A 19,230-nucleotide genomic window follows, 5' to 3' on the forward strand; every position below is an offset into this window, starting at 1 on the left:
AAATTTAAATAATATTTAATTTGATATTTTTTAAAAAAAAAAAACATCAAATAATAAGAAACAATATAATAACTCAAAAGAGACATACCCGAAAATGGTTTGGGACATTTGGGCCAAAGATGAGAAGATGACAAAAGAAAAGAGATGTGGGCATATTTAGCAACATAGGCGTGCATTATTGTCCACCGACTCCACAAAAAGCTGAACCCTTTTTCCGTGTTGCGTCAACTTCTAAATTCCACCACAAAGCATCTATTCTATTCTATTCATCATGATTATTACTGAATTCAGACTACCCCCAATACCACACCTTAAACTACTTTTTATTTCCTCTTTTTGGCTCTCATGCTATACCCCTAGCTAGAATTTCCGTGATGGTCAACTTAGTAACCTTCCTAAAATTTGAATCTCATTTGCTAATGACAGATAGATTACTAATAATAGGATGATAAGGCATGCGGTAAAAGAAGCAAAGGGCAATATTAATAATAGTATTAATTGAGTACCTGCTGCTGCATGCATTTGAAAGCTGGCGCACGCCTCAAATCCAAAGGCTTGAATTGGAAGCAATGATAAGGTTGTACGCAGATGCTGCTGCTGCATTACTAGAATGTTTTCTTGTCTGATGATTACAACTCTCCTGCTGCCCATATTCTTTATGTCCCCTGCACACAGACACACTGCACTATGAGTAATCAAAATTATACTATGATACAACAGTGTGAGCTATTCCACTATATAAAGCCAAGCCATTGCCATTACCATTGCCATTGCCATTGCCATTGCCATTGCCACTGCTGATAAAACCCTTTGTCTTCATATTCTGGAAGCTAGAGAGGTTTTATGCTCTAATGGCAGGGGACAACAAGAGCGAGGAGCAATTGAAGGCCGTCTGGTTTGCAGCCGGAGTGGCTGCATTCATGGCGTGCATCGAACGGGCAGTGATGGTGCCCGTGTTCATGCACTGGCGTGTGTGGGTATTCCTCGTGCTTAACCTCTTGCTGTTAGCTATCCTATTCACTTCTAAACCCAAACACCAACACCAACACCAGTCAATGGCTATTGATCAGGAAGATGATACTAGAGAGTTTGCAGGGGAGAAAAAAAGTCTAGAATGTAGTCCACAGGTTTTGACTACTGTTCAAGAGTGTAGTGGTGACGATGTGATGCATGAAACAAAGAATGCAAAAGACGAAGTAAAGAAAGAAGATGAGGAATTGTTGCTATCCAAAGAAGAATTGAACCACAGAGTAGAGGCCTTCATTGCTATGTTTAGGCAACATTTGGTTACTGATGCTAAACTATAAAGAGTACTTACTACCAAGCAAAGCCTGGCATTAGTGCATAGACCCCACTGTGTCTCTTACATTTTCACTAGAATATATTGTGATTAATGCAGGCTGGAATGTTAGAATGATGAAGCTTCCTAGTTCTTGCTCTGGGCATCACGGTGGCTCATACAGGTAAGATATTCTAGCCCGGAACATGCTCTAGAGGTTTCCAAGGGGAAGATTTAAATGGAAGACCTACCATGTCTTCCATTTAAATAAATAACTCGATTGCTGCAGTATTTTGCAGCAGAGGATTGTAATACTCAATTTCAATGTACTAAGTTGGAGAAATAAAAAAGAATGCATTCATTGTGTGTTTTAATATCCATTCATGCTAAATGAGATGGCATTAGAGGCTATTGTGATCATTTGATTTCACGGAGGAAAGATATGTTACTATGAAGGATGGATTAGTTACAGAAAACCTGATAGCTTTCAGTAAACGTGGAGAAGTGTGTATAATATATTTTCTGTTCTAGAAATAACAGCATAAGAAAGCCCTTCTGTCTGATCAAGTTATCTTAAATATACCTAAACAAGGTTAGCCACAGCCTACAGGTCTAACCACCATACTCAACTAACAAGAAAAACAGTGAGTATAAAAAGTCTTCTACTCTTCTCCGAAGGATTACTAAATTGAAAGTATTCAAGAAAGACATATATACTCAACAAAAGTTTCCTTCTGTGATCAAGAATCAGTCCTAAAGTCTGATGTAAATAGAAGCATATATGAAAGGGGTAGGGAAAAGGCTCTGCTAGCATTGTTGGTGTATGACCTATCCCTCTGGTTGGCGTTAACATAGTATTTTGTTGGTTGTTATAGTCATATGTACAAAAATTAGGACGACACAACAAAAACGCACTCAAGTGTTTACACCTTCTAGCTTTCCAAAAAGAAAAGATTTCGATCTCAGACTTGTAACTGAACTTCAAGTCTGTCTTCGAGGACAGCTTGTACTTGACTTCATTCGAACAAAGGTTAAAACATATAATATAAAACTTCCTATTCTAAGCACATGACTCAACAGTGTTGATAGATTGTGAAGCATTTGTAAGTGTCATCAACAAATTTGCAGGCTTGGGTGTTTCATAGATGAAGTACCACGGTATTGCATATGACAGCTTGTTATTTCCCCTATCCTACACAAAATATTTAGAAAAAAGATAGAGACTTGTATTGAACATAATATTTTATTAACAAAGAGGAAATGAAAGCTTATGCATGCTGTCAGAAAGTTGTAGCACAACTTTTTTGGTTATGAGGTCACATGAGCTCTATACATCAATATGCATCAAATTATTCATCAGAAGAACCAACTGATATAGCAGTCTGCATTGCCTTAGGAAATTATTCTGTAGAAGTATATTTTGAATTATTTTCCATGCAACGGAGTGAAAAGCCAATTAAACTACTTATAAGGAAGATGTTAACTTTCACTGCTTATCTGAAGAAGATCACCAAGTTCTGCTGAATTATCCTTGTGACAGTTGGGACAAATACATCTCTGTTTCAGCTCTTCACCAAGTGCAGCACACTCTTCCCCCATTTCTTGTCTCTGCTTACTTCCAGTCAAGGAATAAGATGGAAGAAGAACCTACACTCTATCGTGACAGTTCAAAGTTACAGAGGAAAAGTAAAAGAACTAATAATATTTGCACCATTGATGAATCTTGAACGAAGTTTTCTAATCCCCAAAAGAACGAAATGAAGTATTTCACCCCGGTCAGAATATAATGTGAACCATGTGGTTTACAGACTGAAAGTCAATATTTGAAGATTGTTTCTCCTTTTCTTTCTATTCTTATTTTTGTTTTTGGTAGAAGACAGGCATTGCGATCCTTTCGGTTATGTATGGTCAGATAGATCGTTAAGTCCATTTGCAATAAAAGAAAGAAATATAGTTTGAAAATTTTATGATAAGATACCCGTTATGAATGACTATTTAGATTGTGCTTACCCAGACAGCCCTTCATAATCCATTTTCACCTGTTAAGACTTCTAACTTAATTGAGGTTAGGTTTAGCTGATTATTTAGGGGACTGGATGAGGTCAAACAACCAAAAACAAACTGACATAATCAAAAGGATATCTTCTCAAATCTTGCAGCTCCTTTCTTTCTTTCATAATGGACTCCAGCAGTGAAGCACTCTTTTCTAAGGTGGATAACTCTTGTTGAAGCTGAACAAGTTCTTGGATTAGATTTCCACTATTCATCCCATTTTTTTCCCCAAAAAACATCAAATCGAACACCTATTTTTCATTTTTTATATTATACTAAAAATCAATTTTACATTCAAAACATCACATCAACACCTATTTATATCACATCATAAAACTATTCAAATTCAAAATTTTTACTATTCAAATCCCAACTCAAAATCCAAATCCCCAAACAAACACACCTACTTGTCAATAACAGAATCTCAAATGCATATTGAAGACACGTTCCTAGAGATATTTTTCTTAACATCCTAATATATATATATATTGAGGCATCACAACTTATGATATGCAAGCATAGCATGGTATAAGCTTTATACAGTAACCTGATCATTAATTAGTTTTTCAGATTCATATTGTTGCTCCTCCTCATTTGTTTGCGAGATTAGTTTGGCAAGTTTGCTCTCTAGAAACAATCTGGTCTGTTGAGCATCATGTACGCCTGCAGTTAAAGCACACGCTTAAGATGAGTCCACACAAATATTTGCAACCACACTATAGCGACATAATGAAGATACCAAGCCGTGGAATACATTGTGCCTTCAACTGATTACAAGAGCATAAATGCATAGATTATTTTTTTTAAAGATCATAAGCACATGAGAAAAACCAGCACTTCTGCAATCAGAACCCCATTACCAGCTTTATGTTGCATCATTTAGATTATTCATGTTTTAAAATTTAACATCCTGATTTCAAGCTGTCTCCTATCAGCACAAACCGACTGAATCTCTCATGGATCACAAGCCCGTTATCGGCACAAAGGATGCATACCGCCATCCAATCTAGCTTCAGAGCAATTATCTGCGTTGACAACAGAGGCTAGCATCACCTGAAATTTCCTGCGAACAAGGATATCCACACAATTATTTTGAACATGCTATGGTGAATACTGAAATCCAAATTCGAAAGTAGTAAGACGAACTAACCTGCGACATTTTGACAACATGATGCAATTAATTAGCTGTTATTCTCTATCATTCTAGCCAAGTACATAAAATCCAATATGTACTTGGCATAACAAACTAAGTAACTAACAAAGGTAGCATAGAACTGGCCTCCTAGAAAAGATAGTCTCTCACACACAGCCAACAGTTATAAAGTGAGAATTCATCAATTTGTCTGCTTAGCTTAAAATAAAAAGAATTTCTCTGAGGCAATAAGAGAAAAAATTGATAAAAACAACCAAAGTTCATGTACCTTATATGTGCATTAAGCTCAAGCATTTTAGCAATAAAACTGTCTCTGTAGAAATAAGAGTAACAAATAGTTAGATAAAATTTGAAGCCATAAGAAAAATCTGATGAACCAAATGACAAATAATCCTGTACCGTAGGGAACTTTCTTCACCCTTCACGTCATTGTAGCCAGATTTTCCAAAAGCAAAATCACAAAGGCATGAGACTATATTAAAATCTCTTTAAGTCCTGCGGTATACCAATTACTACTCTTGCACACTCAGAGTAGTGGAACAAACCATGAGAATAGACGTTGCGGCGCCATGTTTTGATATCTCGTCGTTAGTGACAGCAATCCTCGCCTGAAGATTGAAGAAACAAAGTCACATAAAAAAATATATTGTCGAAACAACATAACAAACTTCTGACAAGATATAATATACATAGAGTTCTTATCCGGAAATAAAATAAAATATCACGAACCGAGAAGATCAACCTCTAGTGCTTGGATCGAAGCTTCATTCATGGATAACTCAACTTCATAGCCTCTGAGCGCTTGTTCAGCCGCCTCCTTGTCGCGCTTTGCTTTATCTAGCTCCTTATTTGAAGCATCTAGCTCGGAAATCAGTTCTTCGATTCGTTTTCTCCCATTCACAATTCTCCGCTCTGCAAATTTATCCAGAGTGTGAAAGTGAATGCTCTGTTGACTGTGAAATCATATAATATCAAGTAACTACAAAATCAACATTGATGCGAGAATGCTTTTGGAATCACCTCCTTGAGCCTTTTCAGTAGAATAATCACGAATTAGTGCCAGGAATTGCCTATGTGAATCGCTTCCTGCCATGAGCTCAGTCGGATCTCCAAACTTTCCAACTGTACGAAAAATGCAAGACCAATCAATTTTCCCGCATTTATATGGTTGGGGTTGGGGTTGACGTTGGGATTGGGGATTAACACTGGCCGCACGATTTTGGCGCTCAAATATGAAAGCTAAAATCAATGGCCAGGACAGTAACACGTGCCCTCTATATGAAGCTCAAGTCACACGTGCGGAGTGTTTGCTTCCCATAAAAAGGCCTCACCTCAAGGCTCACTTTCATAGTCCGTAAGGCCCAATTCACCTCACCCAAATTTGTCCACAATAATAATAATAATAAGGCTCAATCAAAGAAAAATAAAATGATATGAGATAAAATTTTCTTAGTAAAATTTTCTTCACATTTTATATAAATTTGGGTTACTACTTTTCTATTCTTTAATCTATTTTTTCATTTTTCAATAGACAAACAAATCACATTATGATATGGATAGATTTGTTCTTACAGACTTTTATTATCATTATTATTATTATTTGTGGCGTGATTGTTTTTGTTGCTTACTGGATGCGCACTTTAGGAACTTAATTCCAAATCCCATTCATTGCACCTTTGAGCTAAATAATAACCATTCTTTGTACTTCATAAAACAAAATTAAGATCAAGCACAACTTTTACGACTGCAATCGGTTGTGGTTGTTTTTAGTATTATTTAACTTTTTTATGATTTAAAATATATTTTTTTAAAAGTAAATATAATATTTCAAACCAATCTTTTCATTAGAAAGAAAACTATAAAAATAATAATAATGCAAAAGGAAAAGATAAAAATAAAATACTGAAAAAAATAATAAAATAAAAAAACATTGGCCGTGTTACTTTGGATTAACCTTTTTATTTTTTTTATATTAGATATGAAAAATTGTATGAATAATATAAAAAATAATATTTTTATTAAATTATTAAAAATTTTGTAGATAAATAAAAAATATATATTATGTATATTTTATTAAATTAATATGTATATGTTATAGTTTTTATAATACTTATGAAGAATTGTAAAAAAATTTATAAAACAAAAGGGTGAACAAACCCGATTTACTACTTAGTCAATTACGTGAACTATTGGGTAATCAAAATTTGAGTCAAAGAATGAAGGAATATAAAATTATTTAATACTCAAAGCCAAATCAGTAAAATATAAATATAACATAAAAGATTTGGTGAATTATCATCTGGATCTTTTGCATGTCACGTAATTTGTTCAATGTAATTTATCTTATGCTCCGAACTATTATGCTAAATTGAAAGTTTACACAGTTAGAAGATAATGACTCATATTTAAAAATAAATAAATAAGAAAATCGTATTTCTTGATTAGTAGCCCAAATATTCACTATGTTGCCGTGACAGTGGCCACTCAGTGGGTTTGGTAATATATGTATATATTGATCATATGATATTTTTAAATTGAAATCATTATTTAATTGAAATCATTATTTAATACTCATTTGTCCCATTAACATAGTTTTAATTAGGTTGAGCACAGTTGGTAAAAAGTATGGATAAATTTTTTTTTTTTTCAGTATAAAAAATAATGGCAATTGTGTAATAAAAATGAAAAAGTAAGGGTAGTTTTTATAGTGATATGATTATTTATGGAAACAAGACTATTTTTTTGGAACATACAAAAATGGTAAACAAGACTATTGTATTGGGACGGGGAGTACTATATTCGTCTAGCTAGTCTCATTTATTTTTTTGTTGTTATATTTGAATATTAATTAATATATCAAAATACAATACAAATTTAAAAAAAATGAAAAAATACTTCAATTATTATCTTATAATACTAATAGAATGATATCTATATATAAAAAAAATTATACAAATATAAAGATATTTTTAAGCAAAAAAATAAATGTGACATTTAAGAGGTGGACGGACTACAACTTAATAATATAATATAATATTTTATATAAATAAATAAATCATTTTAAATTATAAATGTTATGCATAAAATTCAACATTTATTATAATAATTCTAAGTTTATAGTTTAAGTGAATGATTAAGGGCATGATCACATTAATGTCCAATGGGACATTACCGATGCTAAAAAACATATTCCAATACCTGAATACTTGTCGTGATAACTCCTTTTAGTTTGGGTATTTATTATAATTTTACTTTGTATTTATTTATTACTATAAACTAAAAAGATGAAAATTAGAAACATACATAATAAAAAAAAACTGAAAAATATCAATATGAAACGCATTCTATAATGTTTTAAATTTTTCTTGAATGCAATCATCAGGAACACTGTGGCTATCTCGTGTGGGAACACTGTATGTGTTTTATTACACTTTATTTATTTATTTTTTTACAATAATATAATAAATATATATATTTATATATATTACATTCAAAATACAAATAGATTAAAATTTGAAAAATCTTGTTGTGTGGCATATCATATATCAGTCGTGGACACTTGTCCATTATTTGGTATCAGCGAAATTATTAGGATGTGATTCTCTATTATATATTCCTTTTCTATTCTATGATTAATCTACTCTAAAACAAGATTTAGTTGGGGTTTTAAATTAGTGGTATATAGGATATGTGTTTGAAATAAATTAGTGGTATACAGGATATGTGTTTGAAATATGAAATCGAAAATTTTATAATATGTACATATTTATAATAGTTTATAAATCTCTTAAATAAGACAATTATCACAAATATACTATATATATTTCAAATATATCTTAACACCCATCTTTAAAATCAAGTTAGAATCGAATCAACTTGAGTTTGTCTAAATAAAAATTGAGAGTGATGTAGTCAAAATTATCGACTAAATCAAAGTCGAAAATAGAGCTCTCAATATCGTTAAAGTCGAAAGTAGATTTTTCAACACTGTTAGAGTTAAAAACAAAGCTTTAAGTGTCATTAGAATCGAAAATGAGACTCTCAACGTCATTAGAGTTATAAACAGAACTCGCCATTCAAATCGAAAATATGACTCAGTCGCTCGCTCTCAACCGAGCTAAAATTGAAAATAGAACACGCTCATTCACAAAAAAGTTGGAGTTGGAAACAAGACTTATTCGTTCACAATGTAGCTAGAGTAAAAAACATGACTCACTCGCTTACTCAAAAAAAAAGATAGAACCGAACACAAAATTTTCAACAAATTTAAAGCGAAAAACAAAACTTTGTTAATGGAGATCAAAGTGGCACAACAGCATAACGATAGATAAAATCAAATTCATTAACAATATATATATATATAGACAATATAACTAGTTAGATATATATCCAGAGAAAATTGATTCTAATATATATTTAAATATAAAATTAAAATTCTTTATTTAATTATAAAAATATATACAAATTTGCATAGATTCTAGCTTATAAATCTCTTAAATAAAAGAATTGTTATAAATATACTATATATATTCTAAATATATCTTAATAACATGTACTTGTAGTAATATTTTGTATATTTTTATTTTTTGAATAAAACATAGATATATTAAAAAGGCTAGTGTATTTTGTCTTGTTACTCCCACTTCATTAATTCACATAGGCCATCATGTGTATATATTGGTAGTCTTCAGCTATTGCTCCTAAAAAAGGGTCCTTTATTTGTGCCCATTCTGCGAGGCAATAATGCCCTTCCACTATTCGACAGCATATATATATATATATCCATCAACTATAATTCAATTACAATTATTCTACAGTTTTTAAAGTTCTACGCTTACCAATAAAAATATACTTTTGTCTATTTAGAAAAGTATATATATATATATATATTTATGAAGTTTAGTAAATTTTTATATTTTGATAATAATCTTAATATGTAAAAATTATTTTATCCCTATAATATAAAGTTAACGTGGAAGTGTTAGTGATGTGTCCATAAATTGATACTTTATATTTGGAGAATAAAAAATAATAACAGATTTGTTTCTTTTGATTGATTTTGAAAAAAAAAAAATGTTTAAATTTCATATTAAAATAATATTTTGTGGGTTTTTTTTTTTTTTTAAAAAAAAAAATAATAAAATTCAAATCATAGAAAATTGAGATTTGGAGGAAAATTATTCCTAAGGAAGATAAGGAGACAAATGGAGAACAAAACTACGCGAATAAAGTCGAGATCAACAGTGGGGTTATCTATATCAAGTAAGAGTGCCACTTTTCCTTTTCTTTGTTTTTGTTTTTTTTTTGTTTTTTTCTTTATAATTTTTTTCCATTTCTTGTATGTATATAAATATTATATATATATATTTGTTTTGCCAATTTACAAATTATAAAGGGTGTGTTCTTTTGATGAATTTAGAAAAAAATTGATTTGAATTTGATATGAAAATAATGTTTGATGAGATGTTCTGTGAAAGGAAAAAATATATTTTTTCGAAAAATGCAGAGTCCAAATAGTAAAATTTATGAAAACAGCGGTAAAGAAATAGATCCTTTTTAATTTATAAGTATTTGTTTTTTTTTTATTATTATTTTTTATTTTACTTTTTGATTTTTGTAAAATAGTTTTTATATTTTATATTATTATTTTTAGAGAATCGTAATTCAAAAAACCGTGGTGAGTAGAACTAATCTATATTTAATACTCTCTCCGTCCCATGTAATATGAGCGTGTTACTGACTCATTGTAGATACAAGAATGTAGGTAAAGTGTAATTAGTAAGTAATTAAAAAATGTATTAGTAAAAATAATTATTGTATAGTAAAAATAATTATAGATTAAAATTAAGATAACTAAATAGTTTAATTAAGATTAAAAAAATTATAAAATTAAAAATTAAAAATGAGATTTACACCTACCTGAATGATATACATATACTTTTTATATTCATTGTTCAATTGTAAGTTTCACTTTAATCATTTAAGTCTTATCTTATCAAATCCATCCATATAATTATATACTTACAGTGCCCTAAAAGTCTTACTAAAAAAAAGATAGTTAGGTCATATCGCGCGGAGAAGTGCCACATTTCATGTTATTGTATAAGTAACAGATATAAACATATATTAACACTGCTCTTATTATTATTTTTGTTTTTTGTTTTTAATTAACTTTTTTATTTTTTAATCAAGTACATAAGATATTGAACATTACTTTTAGATAATAATATATTTATCAAATTTTTTAAAAAATACAAAAAATTTATTGTTATCATTTCCAAGTTAAAAGCCCTACATGAATCTTGATTGGAACTAAAATGCATTTCAAGAAAAAGAGTGAGGGCTTTTTGTTTGTTGAACTTATGAACATGATTCAAATCATGAATAAGGACATTGAAAGAACAATTAAGGGAGGCAACCCTAACCAAAGCTCAACAATTATGAACATTGTATTTTATTTATTTGTTCGAGATTAGGAGGTCTATCTTCAAGTTCATTAAATTAACTTCAAATATTAATTCAAAATTATATTCTACTTGTTAATTTTTTGAAACTAACAATAATAATAATAATTATATATATAATGTTTTTAAAATAAATAAATTAAACAAAAAAAAAAAAAAGGATCAAAAAGATGTTCTTAAAAAGTAAAAGGCCGCATGGTAAAACATATGTAGCGATATCCTCCAATAAAAGTGCAACAGGTATGTTTTTTATTACAAAAATCAATGTAAAGTCGTCTATCAGACATAAGTGCATGCATCATGCACTCATGATGATGTAAGAGATTATCTCAGCTTGAATTCCATAAACCATGCATTAACTATAAATAAAAAGTGCTTATGTGTTAAGAGCAAACTATTACTGACGTCGGCTTCTATAAATACTTCATGGCCAGTTGATAATTATGTTAGTTACGTGTTTTGAATGTTTTTAAATGAATAAAAGAATAATTGTGACATCTTATTTACTTAATTCTAGTGCTTAAATTATCAGTAAAGACAATAATAAAAATAAAATGCTTAGAGTCTTGATTAAAATTCGTCAGCACACAATGTATAAACAATCTCCAAATTACTTCAATTAATATAATACGTGTTATCTAGATTTTTATCATGTGCTAATATATAGTCATGTTTACAGATATATTATATGAATATTGTTGAGCAAGAAAAAAATTAATGCACAGGGTTTTCGATAATGGACCTAGGGCTGTTGACTGGTGTATAGTTGAATGGGTCTGTTAATGACAGTGAAATCCTAAATGAATTTAAATATAAGCCAAACGGCCCAAATGTTATTAAAAAATAAGTTTTTCGGGAGAAACCTATGATTAGATAAGACAGCCGGGGGTCGGTCAAAAGAGGAGGTCGGACGAAGAAAGATGAGACGACTGATAAGGACGTCGGACAAGACAAGGTCGGACGAAGAAAGATGAGATGGCAGACACGGAGGTCGGACAAGAGGAAAGGTCTGTTAATTGGTCGCTTAATTAAGCGACCTGTTAATCGACTGATCGATTGGCCGGTCATTTAGTCAAACAGTAGCTCAGCCGTTTGCAGGGACTGGATAGTGGTCGCTTGATTGAGCGACCAGTGAATCGTCTGGACGAACGGTTGTTCAGCCGTTTGCGGGGATTTGATGGTGGTCGCTTGATTGGGCGACCGATGAATCGTCTGGACGAATGGTTGTTCAGCTGTTTGAAGGGACCGAACGGTGGTCGCTCGAGTGGGCAACTGATTAGTCGTTTGGTCTAAGCGACTAGTTAGTATCTGGATTGGTCGGTAGGTCAATCGTTGGGTTATTCGGTAGGTTCAGTCGGTAGATGGTCCAGACGGTTTCTCAGTCGATGGTGATTTATAATCCGTCTGAAAAGACGGTTGAGAAAAGTTACAACCGACTAGCGGATATGAAGGCACGACCTGATTGTGGCTATTGACATAGGTTTTAAATAAGTTTGTTCATGACCTAAAGAAACCATCTTCAATCGGTCGGACTGCAGTCTGTCTAAAGTATGCTGGGCGGTTGAGTAGTCGTTCGGGACCAGCCGTCCATTTAAGGAGGTAAGGTGCCAGAGGCGGTTGGTCGAGCCAGTTGGATTCTGTAACTGGTGGGAGCGATTGGTGAAGCAGTTAATATAACCGAACAGACGGCGGTTCCAAAACGTTTGTTTATGAACTATTTAAAGGTCTGGATCTATTCTGGAAAGCATCTTCAATCGACAATCAAATTTAAAGAATTTCTTTTGGGATCACCATTTTATTTTTTCATCCGTAATATTTATTTTCCTAGTTTACTTATGTATCTTACTGTGCTTAGGGATTCTTAATCTCAGACATTTATTTTATCAAATTCGAACATAATTTCTATTTTCAAATTTTACTTTTTATGGTTAAAAATTTGCATCAACAAAAAAAAAAAATAAAAAATATATATATATATAGTAAAATCAATTATAGTTATATGTTATTATTGTTATTATTATTATTATGGACTATCAAATTTATGACCATGTATATTTGAAATGTTGTTAATATGTGCTATCCAATAAAATAGTGTGTTTACTTGTGATTTTATTAATAGATGTGACTGAATTTTTGAAACAAAAAATAAATTATATAATAAAATAATGTGAATAAAATTACAAGTAGTACACCCTTATCATCTTGTTTGATTGAACTTTTCGCAAAAGGAGTGTTGTAATTCTGTTTGTTCAAGTTTTATTATAATAATAATATTAATAATTAGTTATTATTCTAATAACGATATAGTTTAGCTATGTATAAATAAAAATTTATCGTTTACTTGTTGGCTGCACGTGACATAATAAAATTCTTTGTCCGGTAAAAATCGTGAGCCCGATATGATTACTTAATTGAAATATATACCCAGCTTCAAATTAAACCCCTCAAGAGTATTATGTAGTATATCATTTATTACTGATTTCTCATGTCCTTATTTATTATATGAACAGCCAAAATCCAAAGTGAATAAAATTATTGTGATAGGATGGAATCTAGAATTTATTCTTTTTGTTCGTCCAATGAGAGTACACTAATTTAATATTAATTGCACAAAATTAACAATCAAATTATAGAGGTCAAATCATTTTTTATATGTTTTAATTAATGTCGCTAATAAGGCGCGACTCTCAACCGCATCGTCGTCATTAATGACGCACGGCCAAAAATGTTCACAAAGTCAACTCAACACCCTCACATGTAATGTAAGTATAATAACGCCTTCAAAAGTCGTGGTAATATTTTTATTGTTTTAAAACTAAAAACACAGCTTAGAAATGCGACTCTACGGCAAAAATGCGTAATTGCATAAAGTAGCAAGTTGTCTCTTTTCGTCAAATCCCAATAATTCTGTAAATATACATATATTTTTTTTTCTTCTGTACCTGCAAGTCTGTGTATAAATATGTGCACTGAGGCTCCCCCAGAGGCAGAGATTTGTCGTTCCCAAAGCGCTGGGAGGAACGGCAGAATTAATTGCTGTTGCAGAATTTCTTGAGAAAAGGGGGGAGTAGAGATAGTGTTGAAATGGAGGAGGATAAGATTAAGAGGAGGAAAATTAGTGGGCGTAACATTTGGTTTGGGTCGATTTTTATGCATGCGGATTCGGTGGATGTGTTGCTGATGGGGCTGGGGTTTCTGGGTGCGATTGGAGATGGAATTTCCATGCCTGTTATGCTGTTAGTGACCAGCAAGCTCATGAACAGCTTTGGAAACTCTCAGATTTCACTTGCTGAGAATTTCAGTCACACCATTAATAAGGTAGCTTCGTCCTCCATTGTTGCGGTTGCCTGTTGAGTTCTGTTCGTGGCTTCTGACTTGGTGTGCAGTTTCATTTGGGGAAGGAGATGTTTGTGGGATGCATGACTTGTGTATAGAATAATCTATTTTCTATCGTTTTTTTAACCGGCGTTTCGTCAAATTGGATTAGTTTAATCTTTAATATGCAGCTTGCTATACATATAATAATCAGGAATCTTTTGTTTTCCATAGTCATAAGCAAGAGACCGTTTGTAAAAATGTTTCCCGGTTGATCTTACGCATATAACTTGGTGTATGAGGAGATATTAATTACTTATTGCTCTTACTGAATTTATTTGTCTTTTTTGCATGGTTCAGAATGCACTGAATCTTTGCTACATTGCTTGCTCGCAATGTGTGGCTTGTTTTCTTGGTAAGTGTTTTTCAGACAACGAAATAATTTATGAGTTCATTTTAAGTGAAATGGTTTAGGGTTTGGGCTAAATCAATTTCATACTGTCATGATTGCCTTCTTCAGAGGGATATTGTTTCACAAGAACAGCTGAGAGACAAGCTTCAAGGCTACGGACAAGGTACTTGAAAGCGGTAATGAGACAAGATGTCGGCTACTTTGATTTGCATGTAACCAGCACAGCGGAGGTCATCGAAAGCGTCTCCACAGATAGTGTGGTAATTCAAGAGACCATTAGTGAAAAGGTTGGTTGGTAAAAAATATAAACATAAGTTCGACAACTTTCTATGCAACGCTTTCATACTCAATCATCTGCATGTATTGCTTATTTATTTATCTTCTATAACACTGAAAGTTTTTGATTTTCTCCTACAGGTTCCTGTTTTTGTGATGAACCTTTCGACATTCTTTGGCTCCTACGTGGTGGCGTTTCTATTGCTGTGGAGATTAGCAATTGTGGGGTTCCCATTTATAGTGTTTCTTCTGATACCAGGTTTGTTGTATGGGAGGGCCCTTATGAGCATTTCAAGAAAAATCAAGGATGAGTATAATAAAGCTGGTGCAATAGTGGAGCAAGCAGTTTCTTCTGTCCGAACAGTGTATTCCTTTGTTGGGGAGAGCAAGATCATCTCAGCATATTCTGATGCTCTTCAAGGGACAGTGAATTTGGGATTGAGACAAGGCTTAGCCAAAGGCTTGGCCATTGGGAGTAATGGGATTGTGTTTGCAATTTGGTCCTTCATGTCTTATTACGGAAGTAGAATGGTCATGTACCACGGAGCTGAAGGAGGCACTGTCTTCGCTGTTGGAGCAGCAATTGCTATTGGTGGATTGTAAGGATATGATCTTGTTCTTTTCTTCAACTTTTTGTCCATTACTTGTTATTCTTCGAACTTAACAGTTAACATGATGTATATGGTTTTCAATGTATTTGTTGAACAGAGCACTTGGTTCAGGTTTGTCCAATATGAAGTACTTCTCGGAGGCAAGGGCTGCGGCAGAGCACATAAAGGAGGTCATTCAAAGAGTACCCAAGATCGATTCAGATAACATGGATGGCCAAATACTACAAACTGTATCTGGAGAAGTTGAGTTCAAACATATCAATTTTGCGTATCCTTCAAGGCCCGAAAGCATAGTCTTTGAAGATTTCAATCTGAAAATCCCGGCAGGAAAGACTGTAGCACTGGTTGGAGGAAGTGGTTCTGGAAAGTCTACAACAGTTGCTTTATTGCAGAGATTCTACGATCCACTCAGTGGAGAAATTCTCCTTGATGGAGTCGATATTGACAAGTTGCAGCTTAAGTGGCTAAGGTCACAGATGGGATTAGTGAGTCAAGAGCCAGCCCTCTTTGCTACCTCAATAAAGGAGAACATACTTTTCGGTAAGGAAAATGCATCCATGGAAGAGATTATAGAGGCTTCCAAAGCTTCCAATGCGCATAACTTCATCAATATGTTGCCTCAAGGTTACGACACTCAGGTAATACATATGATTTGTCCTCATAATACTGCTGCACAAAACTGATAGTTTACAACTAAACCTATTTATTACTATAAATGATCAAAGTCATGGTGGCTTTACCATTACAATAATACTTTAGGTAATCTCCCCCTTGATTAATTCATGTATCCAGGTTGGTGAGAGAGGAGTGCAAATGTCCGGAGGCCAAAAGCAGAGAATAGGCATAGCTAGAGCAATAATTAAGGCTCCCAAAATCCTTCTACTTGATGAGGCCACTAGTGCTCTTGACTCTGAATCTGAGAGAGTTGTCCAAGAGGCTCTTGACAAGGCAGCAGTGGGTCGCACAACCATTATCATAGCTCATCGCCTTTCTACCATACGTAATGCTGATGTTATAGCTGTGATCCAAAATGGCCGGGTTGTGGAGATTGGTTCGCATGATGAGCTCATCGAAAATGAAAGTGGCCATTACACAACACTGGTTCGATTCCAGCAGTCCGAGAAAACCAAGGAGTATGCTAACTCTAACAATGCCACACCATCGTCTATTATGAACAATGATATCAACAGCATGAGTAGCAGAAGGCTGTCTATAGTCAGCAGGTCTAGCTCAGCCAACTCACTTGCAGCAAACCGAGGCCAAGACATTAGTGGAACTGCAGCCCACGATCAAGTATTTCAAAATCCTTCATTGAGAAAATTATTAGCCATGAATTCACCAGAATGGAAGCAAGCAACATTGGGATGCATAAATGCTATACTCTTTGGTGCTATTCAGCCGGTGTATGCCTTCGCCATGGGATCAATGGTATCCGTTTTTTTCTTGCCAGATCACAATAAAATAAAGGAGAAGACGAAGATATATGCGCTGTGCTTTCTTGGGCTGGCAATTTTCTCCCTTTTGATCAACATCGGCCAGCATTATAACTTTGCTGCAATGGGGGAACATTTGACCAAAAGAATAAGAGAAAGAATGTTGTCCAAAATGCTCACTTTTGAAATTGGGTGGTTTGATAAAGATGAGAATGCTACCGGTGCTATATGCTCTCGATTAGCCAAAGATGCCGGCGTAGTAAGTTCACTAGCCTTGTTATCATTGTACATAAACATTTATATATAGAAGAAAGTGCCCATCCTGACTTTATATTATGCGTAATGCAGGTGAGGTCTCTGGTAGGCGATCGGATGGCGCTACTTATCCAAACCTTTTCTGCAGTTATCATCGCTTGCACTATGGGTCTTGCTGTTGCGTGGAAGCTTGCTTTAGTAATGATTGCTGTGCAGCCCCTGATCATTATATGCTACTATTGCAAGCGTGTTCTGCTAAAGAACATGTCACAAAAAGCTATCAAAGCTCAAGGAGAAAGTAGCAAACTTGCTGCTGAAGCAGTCTCCAATCTTCGGACGGTAACAGCTTTTTCTTCTCAAGCTCGAATACTCAAAATGCTTGAGAAAGCCCAAGAAGGCCCACGAAAGGAGAGCATACGCCAGTCTTGGTATGCAGGTGTTGGGCTGGGGATTTCTCAGAGTCTCATGACATTCACTTGGGCATTGGATTTTTGGTATGGCGGGAAGCTGATTGCAGAAGGGTTCATCGGGGCAGAGGCCTTGTTTCAGACTTTCATGATCTTGGTGAGCACAGGACGTGTCATTGCGGATGCTGGAACTATGACCAATGATCTGAACAAAGGTGCTGATTCAGTGGGATCGATTTTCGCTGTCTTGGACCGGTATTCATTGATTGAGCCGGAAGATCCAGATGGTGTCCAGCCGGATAAGCTGAAGGGGCATGTTGAGCTGCGCAATGTTGAGTTTGCGTATCCATCTCGACCTGATATAATGGTGTTTCAAGGCTTTTCCATTGTGATTGAGGCAGGGAAATCTACTGCACTTGTTGGCCAGAGTGGATCCGGAAAATCCACCATTATAGGCCTAATCGAACGATTCTATGATCCTCTTAAAGGAGAGGTTCGAATCGATGGACGGGATATTAAGACATATCACCTGAGGGCACTGAGAAAGCACATTGCACTGGTCAGTCAAGAGCCAACGCTATTTGCTGGCACAATCAGGCAAAACATCACTTACGGAGCATCAGACGAGATCGATGAAGCTGAGATCATCGAGGCATCCAAGGCAGCAAATGCTCATGATTTCATCGCATCACTGAAGGATGGGTACGACACTTTCTGCGGAGACAGAGGGGTGCAGCTGTCTGGAGGCCAGAAGCAGAGGATCGCCATTGCTCGTGCCATCCTTAAGAATCCTGCAATATTGTTGCTTGACGAGGCGACGAGTGCGCTTGACAGCCAGTCGGAGAAAGTGGTGCAGGACGCCCTTGAGAGGGTGATGGTTGGTCGGACAAGCATTGTCGTGGCGCACAGGCTCAGCACTATACAGAACTGCAACACCATCGTGGTCATGGAGAAGGGGAAAGTTGTCGAGAAAGGGACACACTCATCGCTGCTGGCCAAAGGGCCGAATGGAGCGTATTATTCGCTTGTTAGTCTTCAGAGGCTACGATCAACTAATAATGCTGAGCTCATTACAGAGCCTTTAGACGGTAACCACATCGTTCAATCCGTGTGATGAATATGTATTTAATGATTTTTGGGCATTGTTTATTTTGTACATATTCATTATTATGTAAGAGTTGGGCAAAAGAAATGACATTAATGCTGCCAGTGTCGAGTGAATTTGCATTGCTGCTGTCCTACCCTATTCACAGATTGTATGAAGCTTCTTCAATGGCTTCAGTTAATTCACTGTAACGATAGGTTGGCTTTGAAATATGGTTATGAATAATTTCAAGCTTGAAGCATTTTTCTTTAGCTTAATAGAAGAAAATTAGTCAAGTCATTATTCCTGTAATGCACTGGGCTGGTTAGCTTCAGACAGCCTGGGTTTTCAACAACCTTTGATCACAGAATCATATACCTATAATGGATGATAGTAGCCCGCAAAGTATATATTATTCTTACATATACCTATAAAGGATGATAATGATTGGGCTAGGCCCATAACACAGGTAAGCCCATTAATATGATA

The 19,230-nt window shown here is 34.3% G+C and overlaps 3 protein-coding genes across 4 annotated transcripts; 2 read left to right on the top strand and 1 right to left on the bottom strand.

The window, feature by feature from the left end:
• The first annotated feature begins 716 nt into the window (after positions 1-716).
• On the top strand, positions 717-1,653 carry LOC127244375 (uncharacterized). Its single transcript, XM_051264878.1, has one exon. It carries the CDS (start codon positions 852-854, stop codon positions 1,305-1,307), a length of 456 nt encoding a protein of 151 aa, XP_051120835.1. The 5' UTR covers positions 717-851; the 3' UTR covers positions 1,308-1,653.
• Positions 1,654-2,539: 886 nt separating this feature from the next.
• On the bottom strand, positions 2,540-5,598 carry LOC127244468 (uncharacterized). Of its 2 annotated transcripts, none has more exons than XM_051265032.1 (8): positions 5,505-5,598; positions 5,227-5,396; positions 5,030-5,092; positions 4,884-4,903; positions 4,753-4,797; positions 4,327-4,394; positions 3,879-3,994; positions 2,540-2,933 (listed from the first exon to the last, which is right to left on the bottom strand). In XM_051265032.1, the coding sequence occupies exons 1-8, from the start codon at positions 5,575-5,577 to the stop codon at positions 2,892-2,894; spliced, it is 597 nt and encodes a 198-aa protein (XP_051120989.1). In that variant the 5' UTR covers positions 5,578-5,598; the 3' UTR covers positions 2,540-2,891. The 2 variants fall into 2 exon arrangements, with proteins under 2 accessions (XP_051120989.1, XP_051120984.1); XM_051265027.1 differs by having other exon boundaries at positions 2,540-3,510.
• Positions 5,599-13,914: 8,316 nt separating this feature from the next.
• On the top strand, positions 13,915-18,997 carry LOC127244549 (ABC transporter B family member 15-like). The gene is made up of 7 exons (XM_051265124.1): positions 13,915-14,266; positions 14,624-14,678; positions 14,784-14,962; positions 15,093-15,550; positions 15,660-16,200; positions 16,355-17,254; positions 17,344-18,997. The coding sequence occupies exons 1-7, from the start codon at positions 14,033-14,035 to the stop codon at positions 18,769-18,771; spliced, it is 3,795 nt and encodes a 1,264-aa protein (XP_051121081.1). The 5' UTR covers positions 13,915-14,032; the 3' UTR covers positions 18,772-18,997.
• The last annotated feature ends 233 nt before the right edge of the window (positions 18,998-19,230 follow it).

The sequence above is a fragment of the Andrographis paniculata genome, unplaced genomic scaffold (genome assembly GCF_009805555.1).
Source record: "Andrographis paniculata isolate CXL003 unplaced genomic scaffold, ASM980555v1 Contig19END, whole genome shotgun sequence".
Classification (NCBI taxonomy): Eukaryota; Viridiplantae; Streptophyta; class Magnoliopsida; order Lamiales; family Acanthaceae; genus Andrographis; species Andrographis paniculata.